The sequence below is a fragment of the Ostrea edulis genome, chromosome 2, assembly GCF_947568905.1.
Source record: "Ostrea edulis chromosome 2, xbOstEdul1.1, whole genome shotgun sequence".
Lineage (NCBI taxonomy): Eukaryota > Metazoa > Mollusca > Bivalvia > Ostreida > Ostreidae > Ostrea > Ostrea edulis.
The window spans coordinates 960,296-984,672 of NC_079165.1; the positions used below are offsets into that span (position 1 = coordinate 960,296).

At 33.3% G+C, this 24,377-nt stretch overlaps 1 protein-coding gene and 2 long non-coding RNA genes across 3 annotated transcripts; 1 reads left to right on the forward strand and 2 right to left on the reverse strand.

Annotated features, from left to right (window-relative positions):
* Window positions 1-3,220: 3,220 nt before the first annotated feature.
* On the reverse strand, window positions 3,221-4,844 carry LOC125675930 (uncharacterized). Its single transcript, XR_007370703.2, has 2 exons — window positions 3,954-4,844; window positions 3,221-3,631 (listed from the first exon to the last, which is right to left on the reverse strand). It is a non-coding gene; the product is annotated as an uncharacterized LOC125675930 (long non-coding RNA).
* Window positions 4,845-11,304: 6,460 nt separating this feature from the next.
* On the reverse strand, window positions 11,305-17,261 carry LOC125667198 (uncharacterized). Its single transcript, XR_008800735.1, has 6 exons — window positions 17,060-17,261; window positions 16,945-16,963; window positions 16,075-16,148; window positions 13,580-13,601; window positions 13,387-13,454; window positions 11,305-11,707 (listed from the first exon to the last, which is right to left on the reverse strand). It is a non-coding gene; the product is annotated as an uncharacterized LOC125667198 (long non-coding RNA).
* A 4,044-nt stretch (window positions 17,262-21,305) lies between these two features.
* LOC125660286 (bifunctional 3'-5' exonuclease/ATP-dependent helicase WRN-like) lies at window positions 21,306-24,306 on the forward strand. The gene is made up of 3 exons (XM_048892108.2): window positions 21,306-21,648; window positions 22,734-22,893; window positions 23,328-24,306. The coding sequence occupies exons 1-3, from the start codon at window positions 21,306-21,308 to the stop codon at window positions 24,304-24,306; spliced, it is 1,482 nt and encodes a 493-aa protein (XP_048748065.2).
* Window positions 24,307-24,377: the final 71 nt, after the last annotated feature.

Below are 24,377 nucleotides of genomic sequence, written 5' to 3' on the forward strand. Positions count from 1 at the left end.
CAAGACACATAATATCACTCCTCTTCACGTGGATAATTGTAAATTAGTCAGATATCTAATACAAACACAGACTTCCTCAAGATATGTACGGAAGACTTGAAATTTCAGGTTACCTAGAATCAAATGGTGTAAGTAGATGACTTCCTTAAGGGTGATATCTGAAAATCGATGACATATATCAAGATATCTAATACCACTCCACTTCACATGGATAGTTGTAAATTAGTCAGATATCTAATACAAACACAGAGTTCTTTAAGATATTTATGAAATTTCAGGTTACCAGGAATCAAAAGGTATAAGTAGCTGACTTCCTTAAGCGTGATATCTCAAAATTGATGTTATATCAAGATACCTAATATTAGATCTTGTCATATGTACATTGTTAAATTAATCAGATATGTAAAACAAACACGGAGCTCCTTAAAATATTTTCAAAAAGCTTGAATTTTCTGATTACCTGAAATGAAAAGGTATAAATAGCTGACTTTCTTATGGGTGATATCTGAAAATCGATGACATGTCAAGATACCTAATATCACTCCTCTTCACGTGGATAATTGTAAATTAGTCAGATATTTAATACAAACACACACTTCCTTAAAATATTGATAAAAAACTTGAAATTTCATGTTACCTGCAATCAAAAAGTATAAGTAGCTGACTTCCTTAAGGGTGATATCTGATAATTGATGGCATATCAGGATACCTAATACCAATCCACTTCACATGGATAGTTGTAAATTAGTCAGTTATCTAATACAAACAAGGAGTTCTTTAAGAGCCATTCTCTGTAAGCATCAAAATTTTGTTGAAATTTGGCATATAATGATTATTTGATACCCTCTCATAGAATTTGGTATCAAAATTCGAAATTGAGGTACCGTTGCTATAGTAACAAGAACACTGTGAAAACAGCTCCCAAGATGCTTAAAAATGCTCGATTTTGTCCTGTTTTTGATTAAACATAAACAAATTAATTTTACTGATGTACAAATTTCTCTATTGCTTGCTTAAAGATTAGGTTCAGCATAATGAATTCTTAATAAAACATCAATAAATCAATATTGGATTACCTATTGTTCCTGAGGTTGAAAAATCAATATTTTAGCATTTTGACTAATTTTGAAAAAAATCATTTTAAACCCATTTTATGATATCATTTACAAGAAAACACAACAACACACATCAATGAAAGTTATATATGATTTAATTCATCCCATTATGTGTAAAATATTAAAAAACGACCAATGTCTTATTTTGCTAAATAAAATTATATAGCTTGAAAAATTGGTTGCCATGGTAATATGAAAAATCTCATAATATGAATATATGAGTCAAATTTTAATAATTTATCAATATAATATCCTTAATCTATTAAATTTGACATAAACTATGATAAATATCATAAATTCTCATGTTATGAAATATTTCAGTTGCCATATTAACCATATTTCAGTATTTTAATACAAGGTTTTAATAAGTAATCTAGTATGCTAATTTGTATCAGAAAGCATTACAGGTCTGCCTATTACCATGTGATAGTGTAAACGCATTGTCATATTATATTTGAACATATAAATTGATGTAAAAAGTCTACTTAAATTAGCCATATAAATGATTAATTCTTTTGTTACCATAGCAACCATTATAAGATACATGTTTATGGTTCCTTACGTTTTGAAGAGAAGTGCTGACTCTAAAACCGATTTGTGTCAGGAAGCAGAAACGTCTGTGCCTATTATTAAGTGAAAGTGTTCTGTCATAATCTTAATAATTGTTATAAAGTACAAATTTCATAATTTCCATGGATTAGTCATAAGTTGGATTAGTTGGTGTAGCAAACATTTAAAAAAATCTTCAAGTCAAAAGGCATTGGTCATTACATTTAAAATAAAATGAATTTTTTTTAATGTGTTTGAATTACTTTGTATTGAATAGAATTTTTACTTTTCACAAGATAAAATTACATATTTGTCTCTAGATATTTCCTGTAAAAGCATTATATGACTCTGTTTAATCATTTGAATTTAATTATTACAAAGGGGAAAATATGAAGAAAAATGTGTTGCTATGGAAACATCAACTATAATCATTGCAAACAATTTAATGTACATGTACTTCAGTAGATTTATTCTACAATATCATAACTTCATCTTTGTATTCATAGACTGGTTAAAATATACTAATTAAGAAGGAATTCAATTTGTAGTTTAGTTGCTATAGAAACCTACTTCCATGGAAACATTATATTGGTGATTTAGATTTCTTTTCATTTACATTTTAAACTACAAGTAGTTTACCTACTTATACTCATTTGAGTCAGTTTTGACCAGATATAGTAGTCCAAAAGTCCTGTTATGAAAATGTTGGTAATCTGAATGTTTTGTCTCCATGGAAACATTAAATAAGAACTGTAGCAGCTACATGTAACTGTAGTATATTAATGATTGGGTATGCATTCTTTTCCCCAACATTTTCTTGACCCTGATTTTTATCAGCTACCCACATACATATGTACTAACGATTTCTAAATTGTTTTGTGTGTCAACTAAAGCTGCAAGGTACCAGAAAGATGATGTTACTTAGGTCATAATCTTCTTACACCAGTACACCACCCTTTCATTTCATTTCTTTATTTCTCGATTAATCCAACTTTAGTGGGGAAAAAACAACTGAACATGGATGGCCTTTTGACTTGTGTCAGTACTTTCTCCAAAAGTACATCAGTGCACTTTTCTAATTACATTGTTGCAAATAATTTCATTCATTTCCATGAACACCAGATTCTGTGATGATAGCATTAAAAAAGATTTGCAATGCAAAATCAATGCCCATTAAAATTCCCAAATCATCCATTGTTTATAACAACACAATTTACAGGGGTGGGGGATTGCTATTGTTAAAAACAAGTTTTGGTTTTGTATCAAAATTATAATATGGGTTTATGTGTCATACATGTAGATGAATGACTTATAAGATGCATGAATTACAAAAAATACTGCCCAACTTCCAATTTGGGGTGGGGGTGGGGTATTATTTTGTTTTTAAAAGCAAATTTTGTGTCCATCTTGGTTATATTAAGAATATGAATTTAAAGAATTGTCCTGTTTCTGTCAGACTTATCCTGATTGTTTTCTATTAGATTAAAATTGTACATTTTAAATTGCAGTCTGTGAAGCTCTCAGTCAGTCTAAAAAATAAATTAAACAATCTTCAATCATATGTTCAAGCTTTATCTAAAAATGAGTTTGTAAACAATGACTAACACACTATATTTGTTTTTGCATATACAATGTATATCAGTATTTTTCTGTAAACTATGGACATGTACAGTTGCATTGTTCAGTTGAGGACAGTTCCTTCCATGAAAGGGGATGAGAAATTCAAAAACAGGTTGTTAGATATCCTCCAACAGTTTCAGCCTCTGTGATTTTCTCAGTGGACACATTCCAGTTGAACAATCTTTAAACAAGTTTCAGCCATGTTGGATCCACTTAAATTTTAATGACCCACAACTGTGTTGTCATAATGATGATACCAAGTCTTATACATTCCTCACAGAAAATAGTTCTGTCTTAATTTCATTTAAAACATCCAATCTTGAATCTGCACCCCCTGACTGTCAGAGCTACAAATGTATATTAACAATAATAAATATTTCTTGCTGATTGATAAGTTTAAATAACATCAGAATGAGCAATTGCAAACTTCAAAATGAAATTAAATTGACATATTTATGAATATTTACAAACGTTAAAGTTAATGTGATAAATCTTATTCACAAACACCTATCGGCACAGGCATTTCCATGTACAAGATTTTGCTTGAAGTTTATATTCAACAGTCAACGGTGAATTGCATATGGAATTGGATAAATCTATATAATATATTTGTTTACTGTCTAGTTATTTTACAAACTGAGGCAAAATGAATGATAGTAAAGTACTTACGGATCTGAATTGTTATGACAACAGCATTGGACACATTCAATGCCACCTGTGCGTTTCTTTTTCGGCCAATCTTCTCAGAAGTTTTTGCATACAAGTTCTCCCTGTTGTAATCACGATCGCAGCGTAAATCCACTGATACATCATCATTGAAAGCTACCCATCGAGAGCATAACGGCCTCCGACAAACACTTAAGTATCAAATGTAAAATTCTAGTTGATTTAAAGACTTAAACCAGCTCAAAATATCCAAATCACCGCTCACGAATTTCTACTTTCACTTCAGAAAAGGGACGTAACTTGTCTTGATCATGAATATACTTGGAATACGCATTGCAGTCAAGAGTCGAGGTGATCTAAATTTCGGAAAAACTCGCATATTTTCGCAATAGTGCAAATTTTAAAATCAATTTATTTTCTTAAATGAAATATGACATCTCTAATTTTTTGATATGTTATTCTAGTAGATACGATACACATTTATCAATGTAAGAACAATCCACCAGTGGTTGTGTTTTTGCACAATATTGAAACAATTTTCTCCCATTTTCAGTGGGATTTTAGGGTATTTGAGTACGTATATTTCATGTTAAGGTGTTGCAGCAAATTAATTTTATTTTTAAAAATTACACACAACATATCTTAATTAAATAGCAATGGAAATTAAATGAAAAATGAATATACACATTTTTATAAAGAAAAAATCAATATTTACTGAGGGGCACGTTTTTTCACAAAATTGGATGTCTTGTTGCCATGGAAACACGAGTCAAAGCCCATTTTTAAAGGTGTCATGATTAAAGGACTGAAGTATGTATACTTTGTGTAAAATTTCGTCAAAATCCGTGTCGGTCGTTTTCCACATGTTTTGATGCTTACAGAGAATGGCTCTTAAGAGATTTATGAAAACCTTGAAATTTCAGGTTACCTGGAATCAAAAGGTATAAGTATCTGACTTCCTTAAACTTGATATCTGAAAATTGATGGCATATTAAGATACTTAATATCACTCCTTATCATATGTGAGATGGTAAATTTATGAGATATCTAATACAAAGACAGAGTTCCTTAAGATGTTTGCGAAAAACCTGAAATTTAGACTACCTGGAATCAAAAGGTATATGTAGCTGACTTCCTTATGGATGATATCTGAAAATTGATGGCATATCAAGATACCTAGTGTCACTCCTCTTCACTTTTATAGTTGTAAATTAGTCAGATATCTAATATAAACACAAATTTTCTTAAGATATCTACGAAAATCTTGAATTTTCAGGTTACCAGGAATCAAAAGGTATAAGTAGTTGACTTCCTTAAGGGTGATATCTGAAAATTGATGGCTGATGAAGATATTTAATACCACTCCTCTTCACATGAATATTGGTAAATTAATGAGATATCTAATACAAACATGACGTGCCTTAAGATATTTGCGAAAAACCTAAAATGTCAGGTTACCTGCCATCAAAAGGTATAAGTAGTTGACTTCCTTATGGGTGATATCTGAAAATTCATGACATATTACGATACCCAATATCACTACTCGCCACACGTATCGTTGTAAGTTAGTTAAATATATGATATAAACACGGAGTATTCACACAGATCTTGAAATTTCATTGTACCGATAATCAAAATGTATAAGTAACTGATTTCCTAAAGAGCGATATCTGAAAATTCGTGGCGTATCAAAACACCATTTATCACTTCTTTCCATATGTATAGTCGTAAATTCGTCAGATATCTAATACAAACATAAAATTTCTTACGGTATTCACACAAATGTTGATATTTCAGGGTAACTCGAATCAAATTGTAAAAGTAGCAGATATCTCAAAATGGATGGTATATCAAATGAATGAAGGTCTGAATTCAATCCGTATCAATTTTAAAGTAAACACTCAGTTGAAAAAGTGTATTCGTATTTTGCATTGCAAAGTTACGTAATTGGGGATAATTGAGCATGAAATTTCACACGACTCCTCGTCCTCTTTAGAAATAAATCTGATAGATAATAATTTCCAAACTCCTTAACCTTTATCTGGTAGCTGGCTATCAGTAATTATAACTTTTATATTTTATAGTAGCTGGCTACGAGTAGCTAACTTTTCTTACTTTTAGTAACTGGCTACTAGTAGCTAACTTTTCCTGGTTCAAGTAGTTGACTAATAGTAGCCAACTTTTCTCTTTTTAAGTAGCCAGTTACTAGTAGCCGGTTACTAATAGCCAACTTTACCGATCTTACAACTGAAGACATGTCAAACAGTGCCAAACAGGGCTGCCGTACAACGTGAAATTTAAATACAAAAACAGGATTAATGTCCACAAAAAATGAAAGAAACGATGTGGTTTTAATCTGTAGGATGTCGTCATTAACTGTAAGTATAAAATACACGTTAATTGTGGCATTAGACAGTGGATGACACAACCACATCGCCATTGACATTACAGAAATAGCTAGATTTTGTTTCATAAAATTTAAGAGCGTCGACGATGTAAAACATCCGAGAAATATCTGTAAAACATTAAAACAACAATTTCTTGAGTGCTCAGGAACAATTAAAACAATAAATGCACATTTATATATCTCAAACTGAGAATACGAAACTAACGCTAAAAAGTACATGATGTCGACAGCATGTTAACAAAGTTCCACGAAATCTCGAGAAATCTTGCTCAATGATGAGAAAAGCAAAGGTGTATTCACGTAAAGTACAGTTAAATAAAATCAAATAGCATATACATATTTTTGTGGTATGCATCCTAAATAATGAATTGGAGCATTTATAAATATAGCAAGCGAAAACAGCGAGTAGCATGTGCTAAAGATTGACTTCAGGCACGGATGTAGAAATTTTTCAAAGGGGGGGGGTTGAAGAAGAAAGGCACGGGCGGATCCAGGAATTGCTGTTACGGGGGGGGGCGCCACTTTATGAGGCAGGGGGTTTGGGGACCGCCTTTAGGCCCCCAGTGGGTCCAGAGTCAAGCCCTGGTAGGGGCCCATGGGGCGAAGCCCCCGGAAGCTCCTGGATTTTACAGATTTTATAGGGTTTAAAATATGTCTCCTATTTAAGTCATTTTTACTATTTTCTATCATTCTTAATAAGGTGAAATTACTAAAATGACGCAAATTTCAAGGTTTTTTGAAAAAAAATTAACTTCTCCCAATGAAGTAATTCAAGAAATCAAAAAGATTTTGTCATTCCTTTCTCCGGGAGTGGAAGAAATTATTGCTTCTTTTATTGTTTAGTACAATTGTCTAAACAAGATACCACGATTTGCCTTAAATTTGAAAATTTTAAGGGGGGCGGGGACCGGCTGCGCCCCCTTAAATACGCCACTGAAAAGAGAGCTGTTATAACGTACGTTAACATAGTTAAACGACAACTTAACAGGAATGCTATCAATTTGTATTTCTAAATTCAAATTTGGATTAATGTTATTGTATAATTATCAGACATAGATCTGTCACTCTTGATTTTAAAACAAATCCTGTTTTAAAATGCATTCCAATTTACTCCCAGTAATTCATTTAAAAAAAAAAAATAAAATGAAAGATTACAAATAAAAACTACATAAAAGATAATTTGAATTATCATCAACTGATAGAAATGATGACGCACAATTGTAGAAACAATTTCCATCGCCTAGGATTTTAATAACTCTATAGTCATTCTCTCTCTCTCTCTCTCTCTCTCTCTCTCTCTCTCTCTCTCTCTTTTTTTTTTAGCGAATCTAAAGGGGGGAGGGGGTTGCAACCCCCGTAACCCCCCCCCCCCTGGATCCGCCACTGGACTTGAATACATACGGTGACATTTCATGGGAATTGGGATCACATTTTCTATCCATTTTAAAGTCCACCCCGTTAATAACCCCCGAATTTTAATATGTACATTTAATAAGCAATAAAATTTATGTGCAGTCACAAAATGTATTAACTCCCTTATGCCTTTTACATTATTTATTTGAAGCGTTTCTTGGGGGGGGGGGTATAACCCACTAAAACAACATTTAATTTTGGAATTATTACTTTTAATATACGCTATGTAACTTATATCTGGAGGAAGATCGCAAGAGGTATGTTCACTAATTCAAAAAATACTGTTTGAAATGACTATGCGGAACTGAAACCAAATGTGATTATTCTGTTTTTGATATTTTAATTCCTAGAGGAAATCATTCCTTTGTAAATAAAATTGATCATGAATATTGTGTTAAAAAAAGAACATCCCATAAGGTGTTAGTTCAGGAGCACTCATCGATTTTGCCACAAAACATGATATACCTAGGAAAATACCTTTGAAATATAAAAAAACAAGATTTGAAAATTTGACAACATCCTCCATAATAATTGTTTGATTTTTCATGGTTCTCTCGTAGTCAGTCTCTTAATGAAAACAATTTTTCTATCTGTCAACAGTCCTAAAGGTAACTTGAATATCATCATATGTGCATGACCAGGTGCTACGAAAAGTAAATTTCTCATTACATATTTATGTTTCTTCTGTTGTGTACTACTTGTACTGAATTGACACATGTGACCTAGATGGTTCTAGAGCTCATGTTTACTTCTTGAACATAAATATGACGTAATGGTTGCATCATTGTCTTTCAAGATTGTGCTAGAAAAGTCATTCTTATTATAGATACACTGTGAGTTTTTATGATTTAAAAAACTCTGTTTCCATACTTTAGACATTTTTGGATTATTTTCATAACTGGGAACTAGGATTTTGGAATTAACTATTTTGTGTGTGTAGATTCAGCTCCACACGGAGTTTGATATTTATTGTTCAACTGCCTTAAGGTAGTATTTTGCTATTGTTTCAATTTTCTTTCAATCATTAATTGTAGATAAATCTTATAAATTGTTTGATTGCGTTTATCGATGAATTATGCTATTGTATTAGCAAAGGTATTTCTAACCTATTACACTTCTAGATATAAATAATTATGATTTCATAAGAGCAGAGAGAAAGATGACAAGTTAAAATGTCAAAGTATTTGAATCTCATCATTTGAGCTTAGATCTCCCAAGGTATATAGTATAGTTTCTGTAGATAGCTGTATACTCTAACTAAGAACTGCCTTTACAGTTGATTTCAGCATTCATTCAATGTTCATACTAGTCAAGATACAAACTGAAGTTCATTTTGTCCTCTTCAATACACCCACTTCATCCCCAGAGGTTTAAAAACATGATAAAAGGCAGCAAAACCTTTTGTAATTTGCATTCAATGTTCATTACATGAAAGAAGATTAGAAGAGCAAATTTTAGCGATCATTCAGCACCGCACCCCTAAAATAAATCACACCCCTATGATTTGGATTTTTAAAAACATCTACGATTCATGTGTTTTGACATTGATCTATTAAATAGAAAAACGGAATTTGACTCATTGAAATGAATAAATTATAAATAATAAATAAATGCTAGTACAAAAAAGTAAATGAAACCTTTATTGAATATGTAAGCGCCAAGGTTCTACAGTTGTGTGCTGTGTTAATCGATACCAAACGTTTGAGGTAGAAGAAAATTAGGTGGACCCGATAAAACGAAAAACAATTCCGCAAATTTCTAGCACACAATCATTTAATTGGGACAAACAAATTTCTTCCCATGGAAGTGTTATTTGCAACAAATGTAGCTCGCTCTTGGAAGGTGAGAATTGCACGTTCCAGTCTCACAAGAAAACCTGTATGTGTAGAGGATGAATATCCCGTGGATGCACCACCTAACACGTTACCTAAAACATACTAACTCATCACCAAGTATTACCTTACCAATCCCATCAGTTGGAGCCAATGTCCATGTGCAGTATGCAAGCTACGTGTTCCATGTGGTTGATCTGCCAGTTTAGTTTGTTTTAGATAAACTTATCATATTTCCTATCGGTGCAGTATATTTGCCAAATAATCGGTTTCACTTAGATGCACTTGACGGAATTCTTAATTACAAACATCATATTTTAATCGTATTGATTTAATGGAACTAACAACAGGAATTCGTGAAAATGCATTATCTTCACCTTTCATTAAAAAGAAAACAGAGACGTATTGTTTTTGACAATGATAAGTCCTTATCAGAGTCGAATGTTTTGAATTTGACAGGAATTACCCTGTCGATGGCCTATACTAAAAATTCAAAAGAGAAATCGGCAAAATTATCAAACTCGTACATCTGCTAGGAAGTGTCCCTAAGAACATTTATTTCTCACTATGGCTTTCATCATATCACAAAAGAAGAAATCTCAGCACATACAACATAGTTCGCTCAATCATTATTTGGACACAGCATATCTCCAGCAATTTGGAAATTATATATACATACAGAAAGGTTTACAATTGAAATTCCAACACAATTGATTCTACAACTGGATGCATCATCAATGTAATTGGTCCCTACTTTAGTGGTGGCAATATAATTATGCACCGATTCTGAAGCATTTCATACAATTTGATATTGAGGGGTTCAAACAATTGATGAATGTATCTGTACTTGTAGTAGACCACAATTCTCGAAATTCTGTCATACTCCTGCACAAATTAAGCATTAGACAACCGTGATGCAATAATTTCGTGGTAAAGCGAAATGAATGTTTTGACCTTGGCGTTTTAGTTATTGCAAACATGCACTTTTATCAATGAAGTTGAACATTCGAAGGATAAACAGTCTTCACCCTATTCAATATACAATTCCAATTTCCCCCCTAAAACCGTATTTTGCTTGTAAAGGGTAAACTGATTGTTTTTACAAAAAATTTTGAAACAGAACTTTTAGTAACTTTGAAATCACAAAACTTTTCTCAAATTAACGGCATCATAATTTTTCAAGACTTTAAACGACTATTCCTCACGGTAGATAATATCAACTAGGCTTTTTAACATGAAAAGCTGTTTCTTCAATAAGATAGAAAAAAAGAAATATTCATATCTTGTGATCAGTCATTCAAAAAATTTATTTCTCTCAAATTCAAGAACACCAATCTGATTCTTCGCACAAGTACCATGAAGTTGATATTAAAATATGCAGGAGTTCCTTGTTGAAAGTATATTCGTAGTCTTTGGTAATCAGGCCTTCAAAAAGTAGGTTAGAATTCCATAGGTACGAATTGTGCTCCTTCTTTAGGTGATCAGTTTTAATATTGCACGGCGCAGAATTTATTAAAAAACTTTTACATGAGAACAATAAATCTCTTGCTGTGATCTTCAGCTTGACTTTTCGATACATAAGCTATGATTTATCTATTTACAATATTCATTTTCACTCACATGTTGATCTTTATGGAAAATAGACTTGCATCTTCAGCTACCGATCTGATAATTACAAAAAGACAGTTCATAAAAACAGAGATTCTTTTAAAATATTTTATTTAAATAGTGATGAGTATTCTGATCTAGACAATACAAAGCAAAAGGAAAATTCAAACTTTGTGACAGAAAATGATGTGCAGTATATGCAATATATATCAAATACCGGTATGAAACAAACAAGGTTCGATATTCTAGAATTAATGATCATACACAAAGTATATTTCTTTAAATTTGTAAATCCCAGATATACCATTATACATAAAAAGCTTTCATTGAAATCAAAAATATTTACGAGATTCATCAAAACAAAATCATCATTATCGTGAAGACTGGTTGTCCGAATTTCATGGGAACATACTAGTTCTGAAATGAAGTGTTGAAGTACACATTAGTCGGCAACTGCAACTTTGAGTTGTAATAGGTCTCATCTTTTCCATGATATGCTAAAATAATAAAAATGTAATACTATTATTTGTCGACAGAGTACATGGATGTAACAAAGATATAGTAAATTTTAATCTGTTTTCAGTTGTTCAAACACAACGTTGCTTGGGGGAAAAGACGCAGTAGTTAAGAATAGAGGATGACAGCAACGCATTGGAAAGGAAAAATTACATATATGACCCGGGAACTTTTTCATGACATCAGAATCTTGTTTGGCCTTTGACGAGGATGTACAGTAAGGTGAATTAAGGTGAAAAGGGAAACTTATATGAATGTTTGGCAAATTTCATTATCTTGTTCGTTTTTGTTTACTCTCTAACATAGTATTGAACATAATCCATATCATGACAACATTTAACGTTTGATGACAAATCAAAAATGAAATTTACTTAGAGCCAGGTAACAAATTGCCAGAGCGTCTTTCAATGTGAAACTGGAAAAATCTCTCAATGACCGGATACAGATCCTGATTTCAGTTTACACCCGCAACATTGCTTTTCGTGTATGAAGCATCGGCTGTGGGGACTATCTGGCATAAATACATACACCATTCATAGAATCATGTTGGTGTATTAAGTAATAAATTTGTAATTGTAATAAAGAATGAGGTTTGGAAAGTTACTATGAATAAGCTGTCGGTGGTTCGGAGTATAATTCCCAGACCAAACATGTTTTAATAGTGGTGATTGATCCTTTACCAAGAGCTCAGAAATGAAAGTGACGGGACTTTCAGATGATACATAATAAACCAAATTTCTGTGTTGCATTAGCTGTTCACAGAATACATAATTATCACTCTTACGGCCTTGCGTGTCTCACACTTGTCAAAATCTGTGGCATTTTGCTAATAGCTGATATGTCTTAACATGACTGAATCTCGTATAAAACGTAAAACATCAAACAAGCAACTGTATCATAATTATAATCCTCAAATATTGCAATGGGTTGGCTGCTATAGATATAAGAAAACGTGAGGGATATACTCCGCTAATCTAGACAAAAGCATCATATATTCATAGTGATCAGACTTATATATAAACTCACAATTCTTTACTGTGAAAGGTGAAGATAACGAACAGTGATCAATCTCATAAATGCAATACAAAATAGATAGTTGGGCAAATACGGACCCCGGGACACACCAGAGGTGAGGTCAGGTGCCTGGGAGGAGTAAGCATCCCCTGTCGCCGTGAGCCCTATATCCTGATCAGGTAAACGGATTTATCCGCAGTCAAAATCAGTGTGCCAAGAACGGCTTATCAATCGGTATGAAACACATCAGACAGCATTTGACCCAATGATAGGTTGTATACATGTGTGTAAGTTAAATGTTACATACTAATTGACGCAGTGGGTCAGATAATATAACGTCATGGGTTCGAGCGCCCCTCCGTCATTTACAAATCACGGGTCTTTAAAAAAGTGTGGAAAGGACGCGGAACAATTATACAGAAAAACATACTAGGACCCATATTTCGATATAAATGTTTATACTGCGTAGTTTCTAACTATCCAGTATGTCTCTATTGAATATGAGGTGACAGAATGCATACACCGATGGTGAGAAATAAATGTTTGCAAACAAAACATTTTATCCGGTAGACATGCTTTAAAATATAACACATTTTCCACATAACGCTAGAGTATTTAAGATTGCTGTGGTATCACTTACACATACCTTTTTGATCTTGTAAAGCCTCATATTTGTTCTCATCGCTCTGAGTATGTAAACTTTCATATGTTGCCCTATATAAGATAGAAAGAAGGCAAATGAGTCATATAATCAAACAAAATTCTAATATCTTACTTTAAAATTGTTGTTTTCACAATGAAACTATACAGGATAACAAGTATAGAAACTTATTTCATACCTAGCATCTCCATGATCATTCACTGGAATAGAAGATAAACAAGAAATTATAATGTGTAAATAATTTGATCTCAGTGTATGACTCATGTTGATCAAATAGATGTCAATGTAAACATGGAGCTCAGATTTCTCGTCACTTAATGAATTCAGAGTCTTTATATTTCGAGGATTATCCCATTGTTACATTAACCATCAACACAATGATAGGGAATGAGTGGGAAAACATTACAAAAACTTCGAATTTTATTTTGGTGTTGGAACCGGGATGTGTATTCTTAAGCCCCTACCCCCTTTTCCAAAATTTACATGAATCATCGACGGATCCATTGTCGATACTTCCTTTGATCCACGATCTTGCTGTTTTAATTTTTTTAATTTTAATTTTTGATATCAATATATTTGTCAGTTAATGAGTCTGGAAGTTATTATGTCACATAATTTGTAATATATTGATTATACAGGGAATTTGCTAAACGTTCCGTTACAGGAGATAATCGAAAACGTTATTCCTTTTGTAGTTTAGATTGTGTTATTGTTATTTTGAATTAAAATTAAAATTTTATTATTTGTTTTCAATCATCTCTTACATTTTATTCAGTTTGTTATTCAAATTTCTTTTGATAAAAAGGTTTTGCTTGTTACTGTTCAGATTAATAGTTACAATATAAAATTAATATAATGTAGTGATATCGTGCTTCAGTAGGTCTCTTATCCTAATGTCTATCATCTCCTAATGCAATTTAATGACTGAAATTTAGCTACACTGCAAAACCATTTTGAAGAATGAAAGTTTAATGGTATGGGAAATAAAACCAAGTAACATTTTACACAATATAATATAAATTGATTATACGTCAAGTATAATAAATCAACTATAACGCAAAATTATTGCTTATTTGATAGCATTAAATTACGTAATGAATTAGAATATCCCCGCCTTTTTTTCAAAAATAGCTTAACAACTGTTAACTTTCATCCAGATAATTCCTTAGGAAAATGTGTGCCTGTCTGTCGAGCAAAGTGAAATTGATATATATTGTGTGTTAATAGAATATGAAAACATGTTGAATATTACTTTGATCGGCGCATGTGCTGTGTATTTTCTGAAAACCCCTGAATTCATGATTTTTTCATTGATTTTGCATCTTTTTCTCACTTTTATATATTCCTAATTAGAATGCAGGATTTTGGGACTCCTACTGAAATCATCCTTTTTCTGGGCCAGACGACTGCGGAAACCATACTTGCTTCTTTGACAATAACTATTACATTCATGAATGTCTGCCTATGGGATGTTCTGTATCTTGCAAAGTTTTTGAGGAATGTGCCACCCTTTTGAATTAGTTGACAATCAGTCAGTGCGACTCTGATTCATTTGATCACAATAGCGATGAGAAACATAAGATGTCTGGCCTCTGCACCTTCCAGAGTCAAACACTCTTTGATATCCTGTGAACTTTGAACCGTGGATGTTGATATCTTTAAACTCTGAATGTTGAATGTTGCTTTGCAAGAGAATATGTTGGATTTTGATTTTGTTTTTATGATGCTTTTGTTGTTTGTTGAGGCCTTTTCTTGATCATCCTAGCGGTACAACACTGTTGTGTTGTAAATACCGCTGTCCCCATCAACGCCATAATAAAGAAATAAGCATTCATATTTTTTTTCGGTTCATTAATACACTGAGGTAATACAAATTAATTTAGTCAGATTATAAATTAATAAAGCTATTTCCCTATTTACTATGCATTCTCCGAGTCGGATAGTGAACGCCCCATTTGGAAATATTTATGATCATGTGATCTTGCATGTGAAATATCGAAAGCAAACAACTATAGTTCAACGTTCACACCCGCCGTAAGCCCCATCTCAATCAGGTAAACGGAGGAATCCATAGTCAGAATCAGTGTGTAGAGTGTATTATCACACGCCATAAAAATGAATCTATCAAAGGTGTAACACAAAAAATACGTGAACGGCTATGAAAATGTCAGACAGCATTTGACCCCAGTGGCAGGTGGTATTGACAAACTAGATCGTTATAACGACCATAGAATACAAGTTACCAGTGTCAAGTTTGTTGGGTATGTGAGTGGTTACACTGAAAAAGATAATAATATATTGCATAACGACGGGTATTTCATGTTGCTAAGGCAAGAACATAATTCGAGTAATCGCATGACCCTTTATGACCCCTCTTTCAAATTTAGATTAGGATTTTGTTGAATTTTCTAAATAATTTATCTATTTGGGGGAAGGGTAACTGTCAATGCACGCATATACATGTTTTATGTTACATCTTTGATAGATTCATTTTTTATGAAGTGTGATAAATCAAAGTTGTGGTTTTTTGTAATTAATAGAAGAGCAGAATTTTTTCGTTTTTTCGGACTATTCAGATACAGATGCAGTAGATGCAAATCTCTAGCTCTCTTGGAAATAACGGATCATACCAGAGAGCTACAGATCCACCACTTACAAAATTCATTTCCTTACCGCCTTGCGATCCTATGACTTCATAACTGTTTTCTGGATCTCTGCCTCCTCCACTAAGTTCTTCATATTGAGAGCTTTATGAATAAATATTGATAATTAAAGTTCAAATTGAAACGATCAAATATTAATAATGGCCAATCAAAACGAATTTCACACTGTACGTGTCTCTATGCACTGCAGTTTTAGAGCAAACCCATGTTGGGATTATTATAACATACAGAATGGTTCCTGTGAGAGACAAATACAACATTCGTGTTTTTTTCTCTTTGTCTTCAAACCCATTGACCACCTTGGCTAAACGTACAATAATTTACAGGATAATACAGTCAAAATGATGATGTACGATTAACTGCATGAGACGTACTATACACAGGTTTACCAAAGTAACTGATACATGTAGGGTGGGTACGGTACAGGAAATTCAACAGTTTGATGAACTTTATACGAATATTAAAGTACAGTACGTTAAATTTCAAAATGAACATTATGCTGCGTAGTTATTTTAATACAAAAACACAAATAAATCAAAAACCTCCATGGAAGGATCACAAACAAAACGGATGACAGAAAAGCTTTGATAAGACAACACTCATTTATTATCACTCATCGAAGTCAGAGGCATTAAAATTAGAAATTAATATTCAGTAGATTTAATAGCAATAAATGTTCTTTAAAATGAAAAATATTCAGATATATTTGTTTTCGTGTTAACCTTACAATAAGTTTGACGTCTGTAGGGGAACTATTTGGAACCTGAAACAGCTGCCAGACGGAATACGGGTACTATTGCCGCCTAAGTTTGTCTGAAGACAAGAATCTCAACCATTTTGTAAAATTGAACTTGCTTCTAAAGTGTTCTTGAATCATTACCTAGTAACTGCTTGCTGACCTAAAATGAAAATGAAAAAAAAGTGTTTGAAAGGGTGTTGAAAGGTTAACAATAAACACGAGAAGGAAATTATATAATTATGTTTTTTATATTTACCTGATGATTCTATGTTCTCACCCAGTCCTTCTACATTCGTTCCCTTGATACTGTAATAAATGAATCAAGTTTGATATATATTTGTCAGATAAAGTAAGGAAAGCATGTAAAGTTTGAAAATAGAACCCGTAAGTGAACGGTTGGAAAGTGTGCAATACATACAGCTCTTGTATCGAAGGACCAAAGCAAACCCCGTGTGGTCATAGAAATGTCCTGTGTGGTGGTACCGTTCTGTGTATTGGTGGTGCCCTTTATTCTGTGTGAAAACCTGTGTGGTCATAGAACTGTGCTGGGTGGTGCTGCTATTCTGGGTGTTAATAGTGCCGTTTTTTATGTGCAAATTCCTGTGTGGAATGACATTAAGTGTGTTTTTCTGATACTTTACTCTGTGTAGGTATCTGTATATATGCATAATTACATATATCATTTTCGTTAATTCAATGCTTGTACTGCATGCGAGTGTTCCTGTACTACTAGCAATGCCAAAATCGACTACCACGTGTACCAGCGTATAATATTTGGATGAGGTATAATGCGAAAAATCTGCAATGCGTACTGCAACTACGGATATCAAGTGGTGACATAAACAACATGTGCAAGTATCCTTACCATATGTGCGGATCTTATTGTGAACCAATGAACCATTGGATGTTCTACTTACCTTATACTGGTCTGGGTTTCTATGAATTAAACCGTCTGTCTTATAACATACATTGTTTTATTGTCATATGTTATGTATTTCGAGTGTATGGGTTTTGTGTGCTTGTGAGCGTGTAGAGTGTGAATGGATTTGTTTGTGTCCTTTCTGTGTGATTAAAGATATTTTTGTTTTGTGTTTCTCTTTCATGTGTCAATTTTCAGTTTGAAGACGAGGAGTTTTTCCTATCTCGAGTCAAAATTGTGACATTCATATAAAAAATGTAGATGCCCCACAAGCTTTATGTTTAGGTAAACAAGCTACAGATCAGTGGTGATATACAAGAGTAAATGTGATGGAATAAATTCTGGGGGTAAGGTCCAAATGCAAATTTCCTAAGGAAAACTACATGCAAGATCAGCAAAGCAGTCGACATTTCTTTGTCGAAGCAACCTTCGACAAATGATTAAGACTCTGCTAGTATCATAAACACTGAACTTGATAATGGTTCTAAATGTACAACATATTGGGTGTTTTAATTATCAACAAATGTTCTAGAAGAATCAATATTGAAAAGATTGAACTTTGAATTAAGAATATATGTAACGACAAGGAAAAATATGAGTTATCCACTAGGCAGGGGATAACCAAAATACAAGTCTGATCTCTATCCGTCAAAATGCTGTAAAAATAATAGGCAATATTCTTTAAATATCTCTAGAGTGAATTGATTCATAACCTTTCAAGGTTGAAAATGTTCAGGCGTCACGATTCTATCGGACATTTTACTCAATGCAGATCATATGTTCTTTAGACATATAAGTCTACCAAGTTTGATATGTTATGCAAAGGATACACAAGACATTGTGCTGATAATATTTGCTTATGTCCAGAGTAGTTCGACCTTTGACCTTGTAATCTAATAACCAATAGCAGTTATTAAATTCATCAAGATGTATCAGCATTCCAAGTTTGACGTCTATCACGCAAAGGATTCTCAATATATTGAGCAGACAATATCTTACACTTTTCAATTAGACGTTTGACCTTGAGACTTCAAAATAAGTAACCAGTATAGAAGGACTAATGTTTGTCCGGCAAAGGATTCTCGGGATATCAAGCGGACAACATATTTTTGTCCAGAGTGGGTGACCCTTGTTGCCTCAAAATCAATATAGACATGTTTATGGGAAATCGGGGAATCAGGTTTGATGTCTGTCAAGCATAGGTTTATGACTGTTTATTGATTGTTTGTGGTTTAACGCCTTGGGGCAATACTAATATTTCAGTGTTTTTACGGCAATAAGCTGAATGAAATATGACTGTTTTTGAATTAGTTTTGGAGTTTCCCGATGGTTCCAAACGAGCTTACTCTTTTTTATTGAAATTATGAAAAACGTTCTTTTCCGTGGCAACACCCAATTCGATGGACATGAGACATGAAAGCTATCATATGTAAAGAGGTAAACGATATAAGATTCCGTTTATGTAAGCAGTTGTATTATAAAATTATACAGCATTTCAGTAAAAATTTCATTATAATGTGATTGTCTCTTTTGTAAAAAATTCCTGAATTTATTGCACATCATTAAAGAGTATACTTCATATGGACAAAAAAAAAACCCCACCACATTCTAAAAGAAAGTTATGTATAGTTAATACACTGTCACAAGCTATATATTCAGGCCTAAGTTATCAGTTAGTAAGTAAGAACGTGTCAATTTGGAATGACCGATACATATTCTTGAAATAATCACTTCGTATTTCAGTACCATGTTACAGGGTCTACTTACTTCTTTTAATAGAATAAAGTTGACTTATGTCACTTAAATTCCGATAGATTTACCAATGATAGCTTAGATATAGTTTTATGAAATATTTTAGATCGATGAAGGAAATTCTAAGATAAGTGACGTAATCAAAATCGGGAAAAATTTATTGAGCTCAAATGAATATCTACCATCCCTGAACATTTTACGACGCAGTTTCAAGAATTCGCGTGCACAAATATTGCGTGAAAATAAAAATAACTAAAAACGATCTCGTTGCGAGAGCAAATAGCTCTGCGGTACGAATTTGAAATGTGATGAAATTCCTATATTTCCGCTGTAAATAATGATTTACGTAATTAATGATCGTTTTGCAGATATCAGCAGTTGCAGAGCATCAAAACAATCAAGTTTGTGTAAATTATGATACTGCCTAATAACGTTTTTCCAGTTTTAAGATGATGCGAGAACGCTTTTTACCTTCCCGTCCCATTCTTTATGAGACTTACTCCTCGTCAAAACGTTTTTCTTTTTTTTCGACATGTATGAAAGGTGAAGATAACGAACAGTGATCAAAATATATAGTTGGGCAAACACAGACCCTTGGATACACCAGAGGTGGGATCAGGTGCCTGGGAAGAGTAAGCATCCCCTGTCGACCGGTCACACCTGCCGTGAGCCCCATAACATGACATATATCCTGATAGTCTGTTTTATAAGTCGGTCCCTGAATTCCTAAAACGGGTACGTAAAGCGACATTTGATAATTGCATATAATAAGTGTTTAACGCCATATTCCGACCAATTTTTAAATGTGTTTGTCTTACTGTGTGACCTGGCGCGTTATCCTGGTGGAAAATAACATTTTCTTTTGTTTTGGGCTAACTTAGGACAGTTTTTCCTTTCAACATGCATTAAACTCCAACGCACAACTTAGGAATAATAGGCAGTATAAACAGTCTAACCACTGGGAAGACTATGCTTAAGGATCATAAAAATAATAAAGGTGTTTCCACACACTGGATTAGCGCGCACCCTTTGGATCATTGTAATAAAGCTATTATTCACCCGTGGTTATGATTCTGTCAAAAAATTTCTCATGAACGGATCATATCCATATCCGAGATTTGATTATAAAATCAGTCCTCTGTTTTTCTTTTTTAAAAGTCGAGTGATTAATATGTATCTTACCCGATGTATAATGTTAGTTCAGGTTCCGAATTCTGTCGGGTTCGTTTTTCGATTATATATATATTTGTACATTGCTTAAACGTGTGTGACTTAGTGCGTGTTATTATTGCATATGAAATTCGTCTTGATGACATGAACCAACATGTGCAAGTTTATCTATAGTTATCTTGGACGTTCCTGGAAGTGATGATTTGTGAACTGTTGTTACTGTAAACTATAAACTGATTTTTCTGTCAACACGTGCTCTCATATCTACCCACCATATTAAATCCTGATTTTGGACTGCTATTCTTATTTGAAATGAGTGAACAGTAGCAAGCCCTAACGCAAGTATATAATTGCCCATTCTGCTTATCGTGGCCATAATTAGAATTACTATCCGGAATAGAAACGTCTCGGAAAATTTCAAAAACTGGAAGAGACAAGTGAAAGTGTACATTGCGGGTTCTGGCAATCTGATTAAAACCAGATCTTCAATCCGCTCCTCTATTCTCCATGTCGCGTTGAAGATCTGGCAAAATGCTATAAGGGGTCATGTTCTGGTGAACTCTAATGACGCAAGATTTACAAGTCGGTCAGCCAATCGTCGGATTTCCTATCAACCAATCACGTTACACGTTGCTTATAAGTCTTCGGTTTAGTAACCAAGATGGCGTCCAAATTTGAGTATAGTCTCTCTGAAATATGTAAACAGTTCACGATCGACAATTTGAAGCCCGAGCAGAAAGAAATTATAAATGCATTGGTGAAGAAAGAAGATTGTATTGCAATTTTGCCCACCGGCTTCGGAAAGTCATTGCCATATCAAATTTTGGTACCCTTTATCCGCGAACTGAAAAAGATTGCGAGTGAACTTGAAGAGGGCCTTCAGAAACAAGTGAAGAAACACTTTGATAATCAGACAATTGTGGTTTGCTGTCCATTGATATCACTGATGCAGGACCAAGTGGAACGTCTTTCAGCTATTCCAAATCTACGTGTTGTGTTTAAAGGTATGTAGACGCGAGTCAAAGGGAATAAGAGTCGGACAATTATATTATTATAGATGATATATAGATGCTTACCAGTTTGCTTTTCAAAAATGCTAGGTGTTTGGATATTGAAATAGGCAACACTCAAGCAATGTGTATTTATATCTTATCATATGCTATGGGATAAGCAAAACTGTGAGTGCCATTTGTACATGGGAGATACAGCACTCACAATTCTGACTCTGTTATGTAAACAAGGCTCGCGCCATGTTTTTGTTTACATCTAGGTTAAATATACTAGTATAAGTTTTGTTTAAAGCAGACTTTTTCAATTTACAAGTCAAGTCTGAACACATTTAAATAGTTTTTAGTTTTTGGCACATCTCATTTTGTTTAAACATGATATTTTCTATTAAGCGCTTCATATGTAAACAAAAACATGGCACAAGCCTAGTTTACATAGAAAAGAACTGCTGCAAGTGCTGTAACTCAATAACTGCTATTAAAATTTTGGTTGACCATTATAAATACTTTAGTTTAGCATTGTAAACAAAATGGAAAAATAAAATTTGAAAATTTTCAACTCTAATCGATTCCATGCCCTTTTAAGCGCAAAGCATAGGTCAAAGTTTCTGGTATTTCACCTACAACTGGTGACATTTCAATGACTGAAAAATTTTCAACGGGACACAAAACAATCAACAATTTAATAATCACCTGAATCAGTTCAAATTCATAAATTTCTGTTACACTCTTAAATAATATGTTCAACATGCTCATGCAGAAAATTTTCATCCCCTGTCCCTGTCTCTTTCATGTCATTGTTAGTTTAAACACAATTGGGAACATTTTTAACTTGTACAAATAAAAATCAAAATGTAATTTAACAATTTGATAACTTGGAAAAGTAGCTGTGCTGTTTGTTTTTCTGCAAGTGCAAGTGAATGTGCACATCTAAACATGATTGTATGAATTTATCCCATGACCAACTGCTCCAGATGCAGATCATTAAAAGGGGCTTGAATAGTGTCAACATGGAAAAAATGTTGATTAAATTCTTTTTTCAGACAATATGCATGTTAATATTTTCTGTTTAACATAACTAGGTACTGATCCAGCTGTAAATGAACAGATCAAGACCGGAGAAATAAATATTGTGTTTGCCTCACCTGAGACTTTGGTTGGCGAATCTGACTGGAGAGCCCAGTTTCAGACACTGAAAGTTGACTTGATAGTTGTTGATGAGTTCCACACTATAGCAACATGGTAATATCATTAATTTATACTTTATTTGGACATTAAATATTAAGTATATTTTACAAGCATTTGAAAAGGATGAATGTTGGTGCTTTAAAATTTTTCAACAATTATTGAAACCCAAGTGCACAACTAAAACATGTACAAGTCAACCCTTTCATATACCACCACCAGATCACTTATATATGTAATGGTGTCTTAGGAGAAGTGAGTAAAAAGTCATGCAGACAGACACTCGGACAAACACGTGAACAGACATATGTCAGCATAATACCATAATACATCCCGTATAAAAGTAACAGAGAAGATTAATTCGATTTATTATGAAATAAATATTCGACCCCAACCCAAAAGAATCCTGAATCTATTTAACTGACTCTGCTTATATTTAATCAGGGTGAGGGTATACACATATTTTTTTTATCTATTTCCTATAATTTTAGGGGAGGATATGAAAATGAAGATGAGAGGGCTGTTTTCAGGAAATGGTTTCGCCATATTGGAGAATTACGATCAATGTTCCCATCAGCATCCCTACTTGCACTAAGTGCAACATGCACCATAAAAATTCGTAAACGTGTTGCCAATGTACTGGACTTGCGTGAAGAGTCGACCATTATGATAACAAAGTCTCCAAACAGAAGTAACATTAAACTTGTGCTATCAAAAACAAATAATACAATTGAAGATGGAATGTACTGGCTGATCAGTGGAATGGAAACTTTAAGACATGCATTTCCCAAGACTTTAATTTATGCTAACTCTATAAGTGATGTCGCAAAACTGTATACCTATGTTGTTAATGAGTTACCTGACTGTGCCGAGTTTGTGGATATGTTTCATTCTGAAACAACTGAGGAAAACAAAAAAACAATTTTAAATGCTTTGCGTGACAATACCAGCACAAAGAGAGTAGTGTTTGCAACAAGTGCCCTAGGCATGGGTATTGATATAGGAAATTGCCAAAGTGTTGTTTTATATGGTCCACCTCATAGTGTTGTTGATTTAGTTCAGGAAATTGGAAGAGTTGGGCGTGATGGACAGTCATCAGTTGCCATCATGCTCTACAATTCTTATCATCTGAGAAATGTGAACAAAGACATAAAAACCTTGTTTAAATCAGAGACTTGTAGGAGGCAAGTATTAATGGGTAATTTTCTAGAGGAACCACAACTAACTAAACTGAAAGCTGAATGCAATCTGCATACTTGTTGTGACGTTTGTGCCAAATTATGCCTATGTGGAAAGTGTGAAAAACTGCCAGTGGAAAAACTGTTGGAAAATATTGAGTGTGTTGAAACATGCAGCTCAAGTGACAGCAACACAGTGAACTACAGTGATTTAGAAGCAAGTGATGTAAACAGTGACTCCTTCACAAGTGATTGTGAGGAAATGTTGAAAGCTTGTGATGATACAAATTAAATGTGCTGGTCAATAAAATATTTTGGTATTTAAATTTTGTGCAAGTTTACTTCAAATTACCAAATCTTTTT